At 35.3% G+C, this 18,319-nt stretch overlaps 1 protein-coding gene and 2 pseudogenes across 1 annotated transcript; 2 read left to right on the top strand and 1 right to left on the bottom strand.

The window, feature by feature from the left end:
• Nucleotides 1-328: 328 nt before the first annotated feature.
• Nucleotides 329-1,246, bottom strand: LOC112453449 (annotated as a pseudogene).
• A 171-nt stretch (nt 1,247-1,417) lies between these two features.
• LOC112453448 lies at nt 1,418-7,350 on the top strand (annotated as a pseudogene).
• A 1,533-nt stretch (nt 7,351-8,883) lies between these two features.
• Nucleotides 8,884-14,097, top strand: LOC112453451 (protein unc-45 homolog B-like). The gene is made up of 5 exons (XM_025014239.1): nt 8,884-8,959; nt 10,297-10,749; nt 11,107-11,415; nt 11,493-11,927; nt 12,372-14,097. The coding sequence occupies exons 2-5, from the start codon at nt 10,309-10,311 to the stop codon at nt 14,034-14,036; spliced, it is 2,850 nt and encodes a 949-aa protein (XP_024870007.1). The 5' UTR covers nt 8,884-8,959; nt 10,297-10,308; the 3' UTR covers nt 14,037-14,097.
• The last annotated feature ends 4,222 nt before the right edge of the window (nt 14,098-18,319 follow it).

Here is an 18,319-nt window from a genome sequence, read left to right as displayed (position 1 = left end):
AAGACGTCGCTGCAAAACTCATCGAAACAGATACAATAATGAAACGAGTGAGGGAATTGAGCGATAATAACTCCGTGCAAAACAAGAAGATCAAAAAATTAGCATCCTGTGTTTTAGAAACTGCTGCGAAATGGGGCAAACTCAAGAGAGACGTCGAAGGAAACGGATTGTCACGAAGCACTGATGATATAGAAGATTTGAGGATTAAGAGGATTAAACGTGAATAATTAATTGGGATCTAAATAACAAACTAATAGAATATTACTTCTTATTTTAATAAATGACAGCACACTGTACAGTATAATTAATAAATAACGAAACTTTGCATTTACAACCATGATAAATAATATTCCAGCTTCTTCAAGCACAGAAGTATACTCTCTCTCAACAGGCTTGTGTCGTTTCGCTATGTCTCTACGAAAATCTCTTTGTAAATTTTTAATTGTCGCCCTTTGCAGGTTAAAATTTCTTTTTTCGCTGCTGCCAGCAATCGGTAGAGCTCGCAGAGTGCCGAAGACGTATAAAAGGTTTTTATTTCGGCGCCCGATCCTTGCAAAATGGAAACGCCAGCTTCTCTTAACGCCGCTAAAGTTTGTTCGTCTTGTGGCAACAAATCAATCTAAATATATATTTAGTAATATATTATAATGTTTACATTAATATATTTATATACAGGTGTACAAGCTACTAACGCTTTTTATGTTTTTTATAACGTATTCAATTGCCGAGTCCGCATCTTTGAAGACCTTATTGTCCCTCATATTTTCATAGATATTCAAAAAAACATAGGCAGCCCCCTCGGCACAGTTCAAATAATTTCCAACGTAGTAGCGATATACGCGGAAGCGTACATCACATTCGTCACATTAAAACGCTTTCTAAACGCAAACAATGACGTTTAGTTGTACAATTTCAATTATATTATAATGCGTATATGAACTTATTATTACCAACCTGGAATTTTGTTAAATAACGGTACGTCTATCAAAGCAGGACTTTTTAAAAATTGCTATAAGCTATAAGTCTTTTTTTAGTGTCCTCTTCAACGAGCTGAAATAATTTTCTTTTCAAACGGTAGTCTTTCACGACATTAACTTGGGTATCAACATTTCCGCTTTTTTATTTTTATCAGTGCCTCAAATTCTTGTTTCTCTGCTTCGGATAACGCTAACTAGAGCTCATTCGGATCTTCGATATGGACATTCTGCAGTCTGGTTTCTAATTCAAGAAGCTGAAAGATACACATTCTTAAGAACGAGCACTCATCAGATCACAAATCTCTGAAGCGTCGTCTACAATACACGGAGTAAACGTGGAGTAAAGAGTAAGAGTAGGCGTAAATATATAAAGGACTATTTTCGGTTTAAGAAAGCTGGCGTAAAAGAAACGAGTGAGGGAATTGAGCGATAATAACACCATGCAAAACAAGGAGATCAAGGAATTAGCATCCCGTGTTTTAGAAGCTGCTGCGAAATGGGGCAAGCTCAAGAGAGACATCGAAGAGAGCGGATTGTCACAAAGCACTGATAACATAGAACATTCGATTAAGAGGATTAAACGTGAATAATTTAATTGGGATCTATAAATATGACACATTAATGGAATATTATTTTTTATTTTAATAAATGACAGCACAATGTACGGTATAATTAATAAATAACGAAACTTTGCATTTACAAGACTCGTGCTCCGGCGCTTTTTACTCATGATAAATAACATATTCTAGCTTTTTCAGGCACAGAACCATTCTCTTTCTCGACAGACTTGGGTCATCGCTATGTCTCTACGAAAATCTCTTTGTGAGTTCTTGATTGTCGCTTTTGCAGATTAAAATTTCTTTTTTCGCTGCTGTTTAGCAATCGGTGGAGCTCGGAGAGACCCGCGGACGTAATAAATGGTTTTTATTTCGGCGTCTGATCCTTGCAAAATGGAAGAAATTGCACACACTTGTAAAAATTCTTGTACGGTTTCGGAAGAACTGCTCACGGTTTTATTGGACAGTTAAAGAAAAAGCGTCGGTGTATTTGACGCATGCAATCATTATTTGTAATGAAACTTGTATTATAAATTTCATGCCATTCTTAACATTTTATATTTTTCTTACCTTCTTTAGGATCGTTAGCGCATATGTGGGTACGTACCTTGGCGACGATTGGGCATTCTTATCTAGGACTCTAGGATCCTAGCGTTAATTTCGATGTAATTCAAACCGAGCACCTCTGCTATTGGTCGTTTGTCATTGGTCGGATTATCGCGTCGCGTCGCGACGTTTCGCTCGCAACTTTGTTTCGTCGGGCGCTGCGTTTGACGAGTTCGAGATTATATAAGACACCGTATAATGTCTCGTCCTGAATTCTGCAAAACATCAGTCTGACGGCCTTCCACACGGTCGAGTCTGCGCTTTCGAAATTCACGTGACGCGCAGCGTCGTGCCTCATTAGCTATGCCAATGCTTCCCGGTTTAATCTACTTTTTGAAAAGTACTAGGATCGACACGAGGGAACAAGGAGAAAGCACTCCGACAGGTAATAAAGGATCTATCTCGCCGACGATCTACATGAAAGCTTACCGCGCGTTTGATGTGATCCAATTCGATGTAACAAAGATATTCGCAACAAACGTGTGTGAGATTACTATTATTACTTTTTGGCCGCGCGAAAATATCTCGACGAATCATCGGGGCAAGTAGGGCAAAACGTTTTATCCCCGCTCGACCACAACATTGTATATCTTACACAAGTGAAACAGTAAAGCTAAGTGATCGAGCCAGTAATTCCATTGCAGGGCTATTAAACAGTACAGGAGTTCTCCTAAATGAGTTGCAATTAGAGCATTAACATAAACGCACGTTTAGAAACATCTCATGTACGTTGTATGAAGAAAGATCAACGACGAATGACAAACGTCCTAATTTTATAATAAATCGTAATATCATAACAGATTTCAGACCAAGGTACTTTTACAATGCGATAATAATGTCTCTTCTCTTTATGTAATAAAGAGATTAATTTCCGTGTACTGTGATATTTTTCTTATCGAAATGTGACCTCTTACAAATCTAAAGTCTTTGTTGAACGAGTATTCATTTTTTGGAAATTGTGGCAGTCTGTTATACGAAACACGTCCGAACTAAGGGTTTGAACAGACCAAGAAAAACTGGATGTATCAAAGATAAACAAATACACGGTTAACGGCACGTTAAATGCTCTCATATAAAAATAATGTTGAAATTCAACTTCACGGTACGCAAATAAATTTTTCGCGCTTCTCAGATAAATCGCACGTCTTTCTTGAACTAGCCTCCGTCTATTCTTTTTCGAAAAACTTCCTGAACTGGTGCAATAAGTTAGAGTGAATCAAGTATATTTTGTTTTACTCTAATTTATTGCACTAGTGTACTATTATAGATCAGAAAATTCTTCGAAAAAGAACAAGCGAACACTCTCGCCGGGGAATTGAAATTTCCGACACGAGAAATGGAAGAACACGTAAATTGCCCCTGACTTTTGCAGTGAAGTGTACATAATTGCATTTTTCACGTTAAAACAAAATAAGATATTTTCGTGTAGCATCTTAAATTGTCGTCGGTCCAAACCCGAATTTCCACGATCGGCAATAATTGAATTGCAATTAGCGGCTTCAATGCTCCTAATTATGTCAATAATTCACCGAAAATAAACCTGATTTTTTACGTTAAAAAAGTTGGCTTTCCGATATATAAATTGCAAGAATCGATTACAATTTATATGAAGATCCTATGCTAATAATTGCATTGTTGTTATTAAATTGTTGTTTATTTTTCCTCCATTAATGTCTCATACTTGCATATAAATATTTAGTAATAATTGCGTCATTTATATACTTTCCGCATTTAAAATACTACATATAAAATATATAAATAACAGACAGTCTTTCCATGTTAAAACATATAATGCAGCATTATATAATTTGTGTTGTAGAGAGTGATTCCATCAGGACAGAGTCAGATATGATCGCACAGGAATGGAAAGAGAAGGGTAATGAAGAGTATAAAAAAGGCAATTGAGCTAAAGCGCACTGAATCACTATACAAACGTACTGAGACTAGCAGAGGACAACGCTGAAAAAGCTGTGTACTACACAAATCGAGCTGCCGTTTATTTAATGCTGCATGATTACGACAAGGCGGTTAAAGACTGCGATATGGCGTTAATGATACATCGTAGATCCCAAGGCATTGTATCGCAGATGTCAAGCGCTAATGGAGTTAGAGAAAATTCGAGGAGGCATATCGGGATGCGGAAATTATTATTTCATCTTACTCAAATAACCAAATTGTTCGACCCGCAGCGGCGCGCTTACTTGAAATTCTACAAAAACGTCTTAACAAAAATGCAGAAATTAGAGCCAAGGTAAATATGTACATAACTATTACAAAAGTTTATTTACTAGCAAGACATGATAATTTGGTCTCGATAATAACTGTATAATAACTCAAAAAAGGAATAATCAAGAATCAAAAAAGAAACTCACTGAATAAGAATGGAGAAGGGGAGCAATTATTAATTAATTTTTGTATATTTTACTGAAGATGGCTCAATCCCGAACCGAAACGTACATATATATACACTATTGAATAAATCAGTGAATTGGATCTTTTACGCACTAATAACTGCGTCTGACTCTCATAGCCATCCTTTATCAGTTTTTTTATTGTATAATAACTGTAACACATTTCTCATACTAGATATATTAGTATAATAAGAGTTAGAGTAAGAGTTAGTAAGAGTTTTTGTTTCACTCAATGCAACATTTAATTTGACAATTGGATTAAAGTTTTTGTTTTTATTATTATGTAATTATTAGCTCTTATTGTTAATAGTCTACACACACTAGATAGATAAAAAACACGTCATAAATATTATCTTTCATAGTTATTTAACTTTTTTTACAGATTATTATATTTAAGTATACGCTTAATTTTGCTTTGTATTATATAGGTATACACAATGTTGGATCTAGCATTTAACATGAGTGCAGAAAAGGAGAAACGAGAAACCGCTATGAATAATTATAATTTGTTTGTGCTCGCACGTGAGAAAGTTGGTGCCGAGCAGATCTTCGAAGAGGAAAATTTATTCAAAATCACACATGTTGTGAAACTGCAAAAGAACGAGAAAATGATCTGTAGCGCGATTCGTATTGTAGGCGAGTTATGCAAAAACAATATTAATCAAACCGAATCCATTATGAAATACGTCGGTCTGCCTTGGTGTCTGGAAATGATGAACAGCACATCTTCAGAGAGAGTCAACGCGTCTCAATATTGTTTACAAGTAAATATTTTGAGCGAAAAACGTGTAGTTATCATGCACGTACTTCAGTAATTAATAATTTAATAATTTCTTGGTTATTTCAATTTCAGAATATATTGAACACTTACAGCGGCATAAATGATGAACCCGATTCAAAACCCGACGAGGCTTTGTGCGAAGAGCATAAGAAAAAAATTGACACGATTCTATCGTGCTTGTTGAATAGTGTAAAAAGTAAAACGATAACAGGCCATGCTAGAGACGCAATAATACAATTTATTACACGTAACATTCATTATGCTACGTTAGACTGGGCCAAGCGATTGGTTGAATTTGACGATTTGAAAAAATTAATGAAGGTGGCCAGTTAATTGAAGGAATACAAATACAAAGAATCCTCGATAAACATTACGTCTTCTACGCGATCTTTAATCAGTGTGTGCTTAGCAAAAGTATATGAAAAGATGTACTATGATGATGATAAGAGAACATTTATCAACGCCGTCGATGACTTTATTGGAGACAATTTGCATTTGTCTTATACATTGCTTAGTACAGAATTGACGGTATTTTTCGACATCTTTTTTCATTATTTAAATTATTTAAACTTAAGGGTCATCTTTTTAATTATAGCGTTTTTGAGCAATTTAAATTCTACTTTTTAAGCAAAAATATCAAAATATAATTCTTTTTCAATTATCAGTATTGTATATTCTGTTTTACATTAAAATACGATTATAAAATATGAAAGTTTAATCAAAATTTATTGGAGACTGTGACTTTTTCATTTATGTATTTTCTGAAACTTAATTTCTCTTAATTTCTCCAACCAGAAATTCCTCCTATTTTTAATTAAAATCTAACTGTATATTAATATTTTTTTGATTAATTAATTATTGTTTCACCAAAAAAATCATAATTTAATCGATTGCTTTATAGGTGCGTGCAGTAGTTGCGATAACAACCTTAATATTTGGCCCGTTAGATGTTGCGGACGCAATTATCTATAAAAAAAGGAGATTTGAGATAATTCTCGCTATGGCGGAAACGGATCACATATTGCAACAGAAAGTGGTTTGCGAATGTATCTTTGCCGCTGCGACTAAGTATAATTATCTCAACGTGTTCCTTGAAAAAGGTATAGAAACATTGGAGAACCTGTATCGATCTAAAGATGATTCAGTTCGGGTCCAAGCGTTTGTGAGTCTGTGCAAGTTGAACAGATTCGAAGAAAGCATCAGTTTACGCGATATCGCGATTTTCAATTTGTTCCCTTATGGCCAAGATTTCTAGACGTTTCTTGATCAATCCCAAGAAAGAAGATATGAGAAAATGGGCCATTATAAACCTGTCGTATCTTACTACCCACGCCGCGATCAAAGAGAAGTTGGTCGAAGACGAAGAAGCCATTGAAGCAATTATCGAGCTTGCCAAGACTGACGATCAGTCGGTACTCTATGCCGTGGTCACGACGTTCGTAAATTTGTGTAACACGCTTATGACAATCAAGAACTCATATACTTACCCGAGATGAACGAATTGCTAAAGTTTGGCCGGCATCATCACATTTTCGGGCAAAACGAGAAACTGAACACCGACGAATTCGTGAATAAAAGACGGTGCGCGTTAGCGAAGGCCGGTGTCACCAGCGCTTTGGCGAGCCTCGCCAAAACAGACAACCGGAACTGCAAAGAATTGATAGCCCGCGTATTCAACGCGATATGTATTCCAGAAGAAGTGAGAGAAGTAGTTGTTCAACAAGGCAGCACGGAGGCATTGTTGTCGTTAGCGCTGGATGGCACAGACAAGGGAAAGAAATACGCTTCGCGAGCCTTGATGCATCTGGCACTCACAATAGATCCTGAGGTTGCATTTCCCGGTCAGCTAATCATGGAGGTTGTTCGGCCGATCGTAAATTTCCTGGAACCGGAGTGTTCCGTGAATGAGACTTGCGAGACTCTAACAGCTTTGTGCAATCTAGCTAGCGTCAAACAACAAGATGCGAAAACGTATATTTAACGAGGCAGGATTTGAGAAATTCACCAACTATATGTAAAATCGGATAACTACATGTTGAAACTCAAATCCGCACTACTATTTGAAAATTTGACTTTATGCCGTGAAATTGCTATCCAATGTCGCGAGCTAGATTCTAGAATTATGTATCTTGTGTTCGATACATTGTGGAACGACGAATCGACAAAAATGAAGATAATAAGACAGTTGATACTGGAGGTCTAGCGAGGATCACGGCGGTCAGTAAAAGACTTGTGAGAAAATACTCAACTTGAATTCCTCGATGAAAAAGCTACGCTATTTCCTCTTTAATCCAAACGTACAATATAGTAAAACAATACCGTACAAAACAAGATCAAGGAATTAGCATCTCTTGCTTTAGAGGTTGCCGCGGAATGGATCATAATCAAGGAAAACGTCGAAGGGAACAAATCATCACAAAAGCACTGATAAAATGTAAAACATGACGATTTTCTAAAATTATATGTAAATATTAACTGGGATCTAAAATGTCATTAATAGAATATTGTTTTTTTATTTTAATAAATAATAGCACAATGTATAGTATAATTAATAATAATAATAGAACTTTATTGCGTTTACAAGACTCCTGCCCCGGCGCTTTTTACGTACGATAAATTTAATATTCTATGTAGCTTCTTCGAGCACAGAAAGGACTTTTTTTCGACAAGATTGCGTCGTCGCTATTATGTCTCTGCGAAAATCCGTTTGTGAATTCTTGATTGCCGCTCATGCAGATTAAAATTCCATCCTTCGCCGTTGCCAGCAATTAGTGAAGCTCGGAGAGTGCTGACGACGTATAAATGATTTTCATTTCGGCGGCTAGTTCTTGCAAAATGGAAGCGCTTCTCTTAGCACCGCTAAAGTTTGTTCATCTTGTCGCAATAATCAATCCAACCTATATGTATTTAATAATAATATATTATAATGTATACATTTATATGATTATATATAAGTGTACAAAGCTACTGACGCTTTTTATGTTTTCTGTAACAGATTCAAATGCCGAATCTTTGAAGATTTGATATTGTTTCTTATGTTTCCACAGAAAAAAAAAACCTAAGCAGCCTACTCGTCACAGCTCAAATAACCTCCAATGTAAAGAACGATATACCGGGAAGCGCATAATATATCACGTTCGACACGTTAAAAAGTCGTACGTTGCGTTCAAAAGTTCGAGCTTATCACTGTAATAATAAAGCTCGACTGTTTTCTATTGCTGCGAACTGGCTGCACGAGTTCAGAGGTCATCTTTTTTACTCCACATTGGAAGGAAAAAGATAAACGCTGAACTAGTGCAGATAGTTCAGTACTAGAAAACTGATCCAATGTCTCATCCTGAATTCTGCGAAAAATCTGACGACTTTACGCGCGGTCGAATCCGCGCTATCGAAAGTCACGTGACGCGCAGCGAATGGTGTCTCATTAGCTACGCCGGTCACATGGCTAATAACAACCAATCCGAATGAAATTCTTTTCCAACGAGACGACACACGGTGCTTCTTTCGGATAACGCTTGTCGGTTTCAATTACTCCTTGAAAAGTCCTAGAATCGTAAACATAGAGCGAGCACAGGAAGTTTGAAGGTTCGAGCGACACGAGAGAACCAACAGAAAGCTGTGAGACAGGTAAAGAATCTACATTCTGTTCTGTTTTGTCGCGATCATCTGAATAAAATCTTGCCGCGTGCAACGTAATCCAATTCGATGTAATAAAGGTATTTGTAACCAACGTGAGATTACTACATTTTGCCCGAAAATAGCTCGACGAATCGTCGAGGCAAGTAGAGTAAAACGTTTTATCCCCCCGCTCGATCACAATATTGTATATCTTACACAAGTGAAACAGTAAAGCTAAGTGATCGAGCCAGTAATTCCATTGTAGCGCTATTAAACAGTACACGAGTTGTCCTAAATGAGGTGCAATTTATTAGAGCATTAACATAAACGCACGTTTAGAAACATCTCATGTACGTTGTATGAAGAAAGATCAGCGACGAATGACAAAACATCCTAATTTTATAATAAATCGTGTATTAATGTCTCTTTTCTTATGTAAATGAAAAATTAAATTTTGTGTACTGTAATATTTATCTCGTTAAAATGTGATCCTTCACGAATCTAAAGTCCTTCTTGCTCGAGTCTTTATTTTCTTATGCTACCCTTCAGCCACCGACCGTTGTGACGATCTGATGTTTACACGATACATACGTTCGAACTGGTTTGAACAGACCAAAGAACTGGATGTGTCAAAGAAAAAAACCGAAATAACCACTTGGTTGACGAAACATTAAATACCGTCATATTAGACATAAATATCAATAGAACGAGATTTAATCTCACGCAATTGAATTTCTCGCGAGTCTCAGATAAATCGCACGCCTTCCCGGATACGCTTTTTTCGAAGAATTTAAATTTTCGATTCATAAAAAGGAGAAGTGTAAAATTGCCCCTGACTACTACAGCGAAATGCACATAATTGCTGTTCTCGCATTAAAAGTATTTGAAGTATCTACGTGTAATGTCATGAATCGTTGTCGATCCAAACCCGAACTGTCGTGATGATTGATAATAATTGAATTACAATCAGTAGATTGATAACATTGTTCAGTATATATTTAACCCCAATGCTCCTATATTTATGTCGAAGAGAATTTACCGAAAATAAATTTGTCCTTCAATGCTAGTGCAAGTTAGCTATCTGCTCTCTACTATAAAAATTGTTGCAACAATCAATTATGATTTATATGCCAAGTCTTACGTTAGAAAATACAATGTTATTATTATTAAACTGTAAGTTTATTTTTGACTCATTAATGTCTCATACTCGCGTATAATTATTTTGTAATAAGTTTATAATCTGGGCTTTTTACATTTAAAATAATACATGTATAAAATATGTCATAGAGAGTCTATCTATGTTAAAACATACATTGCAACATCATATATGGTATTTTGTGTTGTAGTTTTGTTCTATCATGGCAGAGTTAGATATGGCTGCACAGAAATGGAATGAGGAGGGTGATAAAGAGTTTAACAATGGCAATTGGTCCGAAGCCTTAAGTCACTACACGAAGGCAATTGAACTAGCAACAGACGACGCTGAGAAAGGATTGTATTACGATAATCGAGCTGCCGCATATTTTGAGCAGGGCAATTACGACGAAGCGATTGAAGACTGCAACAGTGTGTTAAAAATATTCCCTAACGTTCCCGTAACATTGTTTCGCAGATTTTTATCATTAACAGAGTTAGAAAGATTCGAGGAGGCATTCGAGAAGAATGAGAACGAGACAATTATTTCATCTTACTCAAATGATACATCTTGCTCAAATGATACATCTGACTCAAATGATTCACCACATCTTTATATACCGTTGCAATTTCGTGAAATTTCAGACAAATATATTAAGGAAAAAGCAAGTATTAATATCAAAATAAATATTCATATAACTACAAAAACCCATCAACTCGCAAGACACGTTAATTTGGTGATAGTAGATAATATAAAAATAATAACACATTTTTCATGTTCAATATATATATTTTAATAAGAGTTCTTATTTCACTCAATATCATGCACATATAATTTGACAAACGGATTTGAGTTCTTGTCTCTCTTATTATATAATATATTATTTCTTCTTATCGATTAATAATCTACACATTATATGGATAAATATTAACGTCATACAAATATAATCTTTCGCAGTTAGTTCATATTTTTATTACAGACCATTATATTTAAATATACGTTAACTTTTGTTTTGTATTAGGTATCACAAATAATGGATCTAGCATTTAACGTGAGCGCAGATCAGGAGAAACGTGAAAACGCCGTGATTACTCTGCTTAGGCTTACACGTTGGAGAACTGATGCCTACGAATTCTTCATAAAGAAAGTAGGAAAGGATGATGAAGTGATCTGTAGCGCGATTCGTATTGTAGCCGAGTTATGCAAAAACAATGTTAGTCGAACTAATTGTAAGTCCACTATGATAAACGTTGTTTTGCCTTGGTGTCTGATGGATATAATGAACAGCAAATCTACAGAGAGAGTCAACGCGTCTCAATACTGTTTACAGGTAAATATTATCGACTAGAGAATGTAGATAGTATACACGTATTTTAGTAATGGATTTATTGCGTAATTCTGTTTTAGATTATATTAAACACTTACAGCGGCATGAACGATGAACCCGATTCAAAACCCGACGAGGTTTTGTGTGAGATGCATGAAGAAATAATTGACAAATATCTGTCATCCTTGTTGGATAAAATAGAAAATGAAACAACAACAGGCATTGCTAGAGACGCATTAATAGAATTTATTACACGTAACATTCATTATACTGCGTTAAATTGGGCCAAAAAATTGATCGAGTTTGACGGTTTGCTAACATTAATGGAGGTAGCCAGTCAATGCCAGAGCGAATATTGCAATTCGTTGGATATTACGTCTTCCACACAAACTATAACCAGCGTGTGTTTAACAAAAATCGATGAAAACTTGGATGAAAATGATAAGAAAAGATTTTTCAACATCATTAATAAATTTATTAGAAAAAATTTGAATTCGACTGACGTAGAATGTCATGTAAGAATTTCGTAACTTTTGATCTTTTCTGATGACTTAAATTGTTGTAAAATAAGAGACCGAGCATCTTTTTAACTATAGTACAATATTTGTGAAATAGTCGATGTCGATATTGTGTATTCTATAAATTTCAAGTTAATACATGATTATAACAAAGTTTAATCAAAATATATTGAAGAATGACTTGTTTATCTATCGTATTTTCTGAAGCTTAATTTACTCTTAATTAGAGATTTTTCCTATTTTCAATCATAGTTTAATAACACTGAAACTGTCTTGATTTTTAAAGAAATAATTATTATATATATATATTATATATGTAAATTAAGCGATATATGTCAATTAAGCGATATAAAAATAAAGTCCCTTAATTTTTTATTTGAAATAATTATTGTTTCACAAAACGTAAAAATTCCTAACTTATTAACCGTTTTTTTTTTACAGGTGAATGCAATAGTTGCGATGATAACCTTAACATTCGGCCCGTTTAATGTTGCAAACACATTTATTACTGAAGACGGATTTGACATGATAATTGTGAAATTTTGGAATGAGAATGACTTATTGCTACAAAAAGTGATTTGCGAATTTATCTATGTCGGTGTAACCAAATATGACGAATTCATCATGTTCATACGTGAAAGTCTTCCTATATTGGAAAAACTGTTTTATTCTGAGGACCCGAGTAATCTTGATAACCTGACATCATTCAAATCAATTCAGGTTCGAGCGTTCGTGAATATTTGCAAGATGAGCAAATTCGAAGAGATAAAATATTTCCGGGCTGCCTGTATGTTCGTCGACGATGAAGTGCGGATATTTGTTTGGCTGGAGATTTGCGGACAATTTTTGATCAGTCCTCAGAGAGATATGAGAAAATGGGCCGTTGCAGGTCTGTCGTATCTCACTTTCAATCCCGTAGTCAAAAACACGTTGATCGAAGACCGACAAGCCGTTGAAGCGATAATCGAGTTCGCCAAGACTGAAAATCAATCAATTCTCTATCAAGTGGACATATTGTTGGTGAACTTGTGCAGCGCTTATGACAAGGAAGATCTTATAATTGAGAAGAAAACGTTTGTCGATCGTTTTTATCTTAAAGAACTTATACAGGTCGCGGACAACAACGTGAGAGAAAGACAGCGCGTGTTAGCGCATGCCGGCGTGACCAGCGCTTTGGTGAGCCTCGCTAAAACAGGCAGCGAGAATAGCAAGGAATTGATAGCCCGCGTTTTCCACGCGATATGCAGTCGACAGGAGTTGAGAAAAATAGTTATTCAAGAAGGCGGTACGGAGGCATTGTTGTTGTTAGCGCTAAATGGCACAGACAAGGGAAAGATAGATGCTACGCGAGCCCTGGTCTATCTAGCACTTACGACATCTCCTGAAGTTGCATTTCCCGGTCAGATAATCACGGAGGTTGTACAGCCGATCTCACATCTCTTGAACCCAGAGCGTTCCATTAATGAAAGATGCGATGCTCTAACAGCTTTGTGCAATCTAGCTAGTGTCAACAACAGCATCCGAGAACATATATTCAAGACAAAATATGAGAAAATCGAGCGCTGTATGCGTGACAATGACAACCAGTTGAAGCGAACGTCCATACAACTCACAAACAATTTGGTATCGTGCCGTAAAGTTGCTTTTCAACTTGTTGAGCAGAGATCTGATCAACTTCGTGAATCTATGATGTCGTCCATGGTGGACGACACAAATGAAAATATAATTTATACAAAGAAGGAATTAGCTGGAATGTTTGTAACGTTAACGGCAGCTAGCGAAGAGGCTTGCAAAAAATTAATCGGCTGGGATTTTTGGCTGATATATCTACGTTTTTTACTTAATGATCGACACAATGACTTACAACATAAAGGTACCGAAATTACGTTAAATATGATGAAAAGTGCGAAAGACGTCGCTGTAAAACTCATGGAAATGGATACAATAATGGAACAAGTGAAGGCATTGAGCAAGAATGACACCATGCAAAACAAGGAGATCAAGAAATTAGCATCCCTTGTTCTAGAGGCTGTTGCGGAATGGGACAATATCGAGGGAAATGTCGAAGGAAACAAATCGTCAGATAGCACTGATAATACAGATTAAATTCAATTAAGAGGATTAAATGTGAATAATTAATTGGGATCTAAATGACACATTAATAGAATATTATTTTTTATTTTAATAAATGACAGCACAATGTACAATATAATTAATAAATAATGAAACTTTGCATTTACAAGACTCGTGCTCCGGCGCTTTTTACCCATGATAAATAACATTCTAGCTTCTTCAGGCACAGAAGCATTCTCTTTCTCGACAGACTTGGGTCATCGCTATGTCTCTACAAAAATCTCTTTGTGAATTCTTGATTGTTGCTCATGCAGGTTAAAATTCCATTCTTCGCTGTTGCCAGCAATCGGTGGAGCTTGGAGAGTGCCGAGGATGTATAAACGGTTTTCATTTCGGCGGCTGGGTTCTTGCAAAACTTCTCTTTGCATCGCTAAAGTTTGTTCATCTTGTGACAACCTATGTATATATTTTATAATAATATATTGTATATACATTTGCATATATACATTTATATTATTAGGTCTACAAGCTATCTAACGCTTTCTATGTTTTCTATTACGGTTTCAAATGCCGAATCCGTATCTTTGAAGATTTCATTGTTTCTCATGTTTCTACAGAAAATTAAAAAAAATCTGAGCAGTCTACTCGTCACAGCTCAAATAATCTCCAATGTAAAAAGCAATACACCGGGAAGCGTACATCACGTTCAACACGTTAAAGTGTCATGCGCTGCGTTCAAAGCGTTCGGGCTTATTAAAGCTCAGAAATTTTCTTTTTTACTCCACCTTGGAAGAAAAAAGATAAACGCTGAACTAGTGCAGCCAGTTCAGCAATAGAAAACTGATCCAATGTCTCATCCTGAATTCTGCGAAAAATCTGACTGTTTTACGCGCGGTCGAATCCGCGTTTTCGAAAGTCATTAACTACGCTAGTTACATGGCTAATAAAAGTCAATCCGAATAAAATTCTAATCCAACGAGACGGCATACAGTGCTTTTTTCGAATAATGGTTATCGGTGTAAATTACTTCTTGAAAAGTCCTAGGATCGTAAACATAGAGCGAGCACAAAAAGTTTGAGAGCTCGAGCAACACGAGAGAACCAAGAGAAAGTTATCTGACAGGTAAAGGATCTACATTCTGTTCTGTTTCGCCGCGATCATCTGAATAAAAGCTTGCCGCGTGCGACGTGATCCAATTCAATGTAATAAAGATATTCGTAACCAACGTAAAATTATTACAATTTGCCCGAAAATACCTCGACGAATTGATCGTTGAGACAAGTAAAGCAAAACGTTTCATCCCCGCTCGATCACGCTATTGTATATATCTTATTCAAGTGAAACGGTAAAGCCAAACCAGCCAGTAATTACATTGTAGGGCTATTAAACACAGTACAAGAGTTCTCCTGAATAAATTGCAATTAGAGCATTAGAGCAACGTTTAGAAATATCTCATGTTATACGAAGAAAAAGAGGCGACGTGTAACAAAACACCCTAGTTTTATAATAAATTATATTAATGTTTCTTTTCTTTCATGTAACTGAAGAATTAACTTTTGTGTACTGTAATATTTATCTGGTCGAAATGTGACCGCTCACGAATCTAAAGTCTTTGTTACTCGAGTCTTTATTTTCTTATACTACCCTTATGCCACCGACCGTTGTGACGATCTGTTTGTACGAAACACGTTCGAGCTGGTTTGAACAGACCAAAGAACTAGATGTGTCAAAGAAAAAAATCGCCGCGAATAACAACCATGCGGTTGACGTTAAATACCGTCATATAAAATAAACAAAAAATCGATGGAACGAGATTTAATCTCACGCCATTGAATTTCTCGCAAGTCTCAAATAAATCGCACATTATCCCAGACACGCTTTCGTCGAAGAATTTAAATTTTCTACTCATAAAAGGGAGGAATGTAAATTGCCCTTGACTATTGCAGCGAAATCGTTATACATAATTGCATTTTTTGCGTTAAAACGAATTGAAATATCTACGTGTAGTGTCATAAATTGTTATCAATCCAAACCCGAACTGTTTCGATCGATTTACAATCAGTAGATCGATAATATTATTCAATCTATAATTATATTTAACCTTACTGCTCCTTTATTTGTGTCAAAGATATAATTCATCGAAAATAAACCTGTCTTCCAATACTAGCATGCAAGTTAGCTTTCTAATATAAAAATTATTGCAACAATTGATTACAATTTATATGCAGGTTTTACATTAAAAAATGCAATGTTATTATTAAACTGTTAATTTATTTTTGATCCATTATAGTGTCTCATACTTGCATTTATTTTGTAATAAATTCGTAATCTGTGCATGGTTTTCGCATTCAATATAATATGTAGAAAATGTCACAGAGAGTCTTTCCATGTTAAAACATTGCAACATCATATATTTTGTGTTATAACATTATTCCACCATGGTAGAGTCAGATATGACTGCACAGGAATGGAATAAGAAGAGTGATAAAGAGTTAATCCACGGAAAGTAGTCTAAAGCCATAAGTCACTACACAACGGCAATTGCTAGCAACAGACGACACTGAGAAGGGATTGTATTACGATAATCGAGCTGCCGCATATTTTGAGCATGACGATAAAGTGATTAAAGATTGCAACAGTGTGTTAAAGTTAAAAATATATCATAACTTTCGCATAACATTGATTCGCAGACTTTTTTTGCATTAATAGAGTTAGAGGAATTCGAGCAGGCATATCAGAACGTGGAGATTATTCTTACATCTTGCTCAAATGATACGCTACCTCGGCACATAACGGAGCAATTTTGTGAAATTCCAAACAAACATATTAAAAACAAAGCAAGTATTAATGCCAAGATACATATATATAACTCAAAAATTCATTAACTTGCAAGACACGTACGTGAATTTGGTTTAGATAATATATAAAAATCATAACACACTTTTTATATTTAATATATTTTAATAAGAGTTCTTATTTCACTTAATATCACATATAATTTTACAAACGAATATGAGTTCTTGTCTCTCTTATTATATAGAAATTATTTTTTCTTATCGATTAATAACTACACACTATATATATGGGTACCTAAATATTACGTCGTACAATTATAATCTTTCACAGTTAATTTATATCCTTATTACAGATCATTATATTCAAATATACGCTTAATTTTGCTCTGCAGATAAGGAGAAACGTCAAAACGCCATGATTACTCTGCTTATACACTTGCACGTTGGAGAACTGCCTACGAGATCTTCATAAAAGAAGTGGGAGAGAACGATAAAGTGATCTGTAGCTCGATTCGTATTGTAGCCGGGTTATGCAAAAACAATGTTAGTCGAACTAAGTCCACTATGATAAAAGTTGTTTTACCTTGGTGTCTGAAAATGATGAACAGCACGTTTACGAAGAGAGTCGACGCATCTGAATATTGTTTACGACTAGAATGTAATTATAACATACATGTATTTACAGTAATTGATTTGTTGTGTAATTCTCGGTTTCAGAATGTATTGAATAGCGGCATGAACAATCGATGAACCCGATTCAAAACTTAACGAGACATTAATTGTGCATGCTGCATAAAAAAGAAATTGACACAATTCTGTCGTGCTTGTTGGATAAAATAGAAAATGAAACGACAACAGGCATTGCTAGAGACGCATTAATAGAATTTATTACGCGTAAAGGCCATTGCACGTAACAAAGTTTTAGTCGTAATCGTAAGGCTGTAAGAAAATAGACAAATCACAGTCGATTATTCTCCTTGAGCTCGAAGAATAATCGAGTGTGATTGGTCTATTTTTTTACGGCCTTACGATTATGACTAAAACTTTGTTACGTGTAATGGCCTTAACATTTATTATACTGCGTTAGATTGGGCCAAACAATTGGTCGAGCTTCGCGGTTTGCAAAAATTAATGGAAGTGGCCAGTGAAATGATGAAATTTAAAAACAAAATCTCAATCGACATCACTTCTTTCACGCAAACTCTAATCAGTATGTACATAACAGAAATATATGAAAAGATGATATGCAGTGATGATGATAAGAAAACATTTATCAACGCCATTGACGATTTTATTGGAGATAAACTGCCTAAATTTGACACAGAATCCAAAGTATGAATTTTGCAATGTAATTTCCGGTCTTTTCTAATTATTTAAATTGTTTCAAAATAAAAAAGGGCGAATATCTCTTTAACAATAACATATACTTGAGAAATTTAAACTCTATATTTTTAAAGCAAAAATGTCAAAAAAGATTTTCTTTTCAATTGTCGATATTGTATATTCTGTAACTTATGTATT

Source organism: Temnothorax curvispinosus, unplaced genomic scaffold (genome assembly GCF_003070985.1).
Source record: "Temnothorax curvispinosus isolate PA1 unplaced genomic scaffold, ASM307098v1 QBEX01004369.1, whole genome shotgun sequence".
In the NCBI taxonomy this organism is placed as follows: Eukaryota; Metazoa; Arthropoda; class Insecta; order Hymenoptera; family Formicidae; genus Temnothorax; species Temnothorax curvispinosus.
The sequence above is the reverse complement of the archived record's forward strand: the minus strand, read 5'-3'. Positions and strand labels throughout refer to the sequence as shown.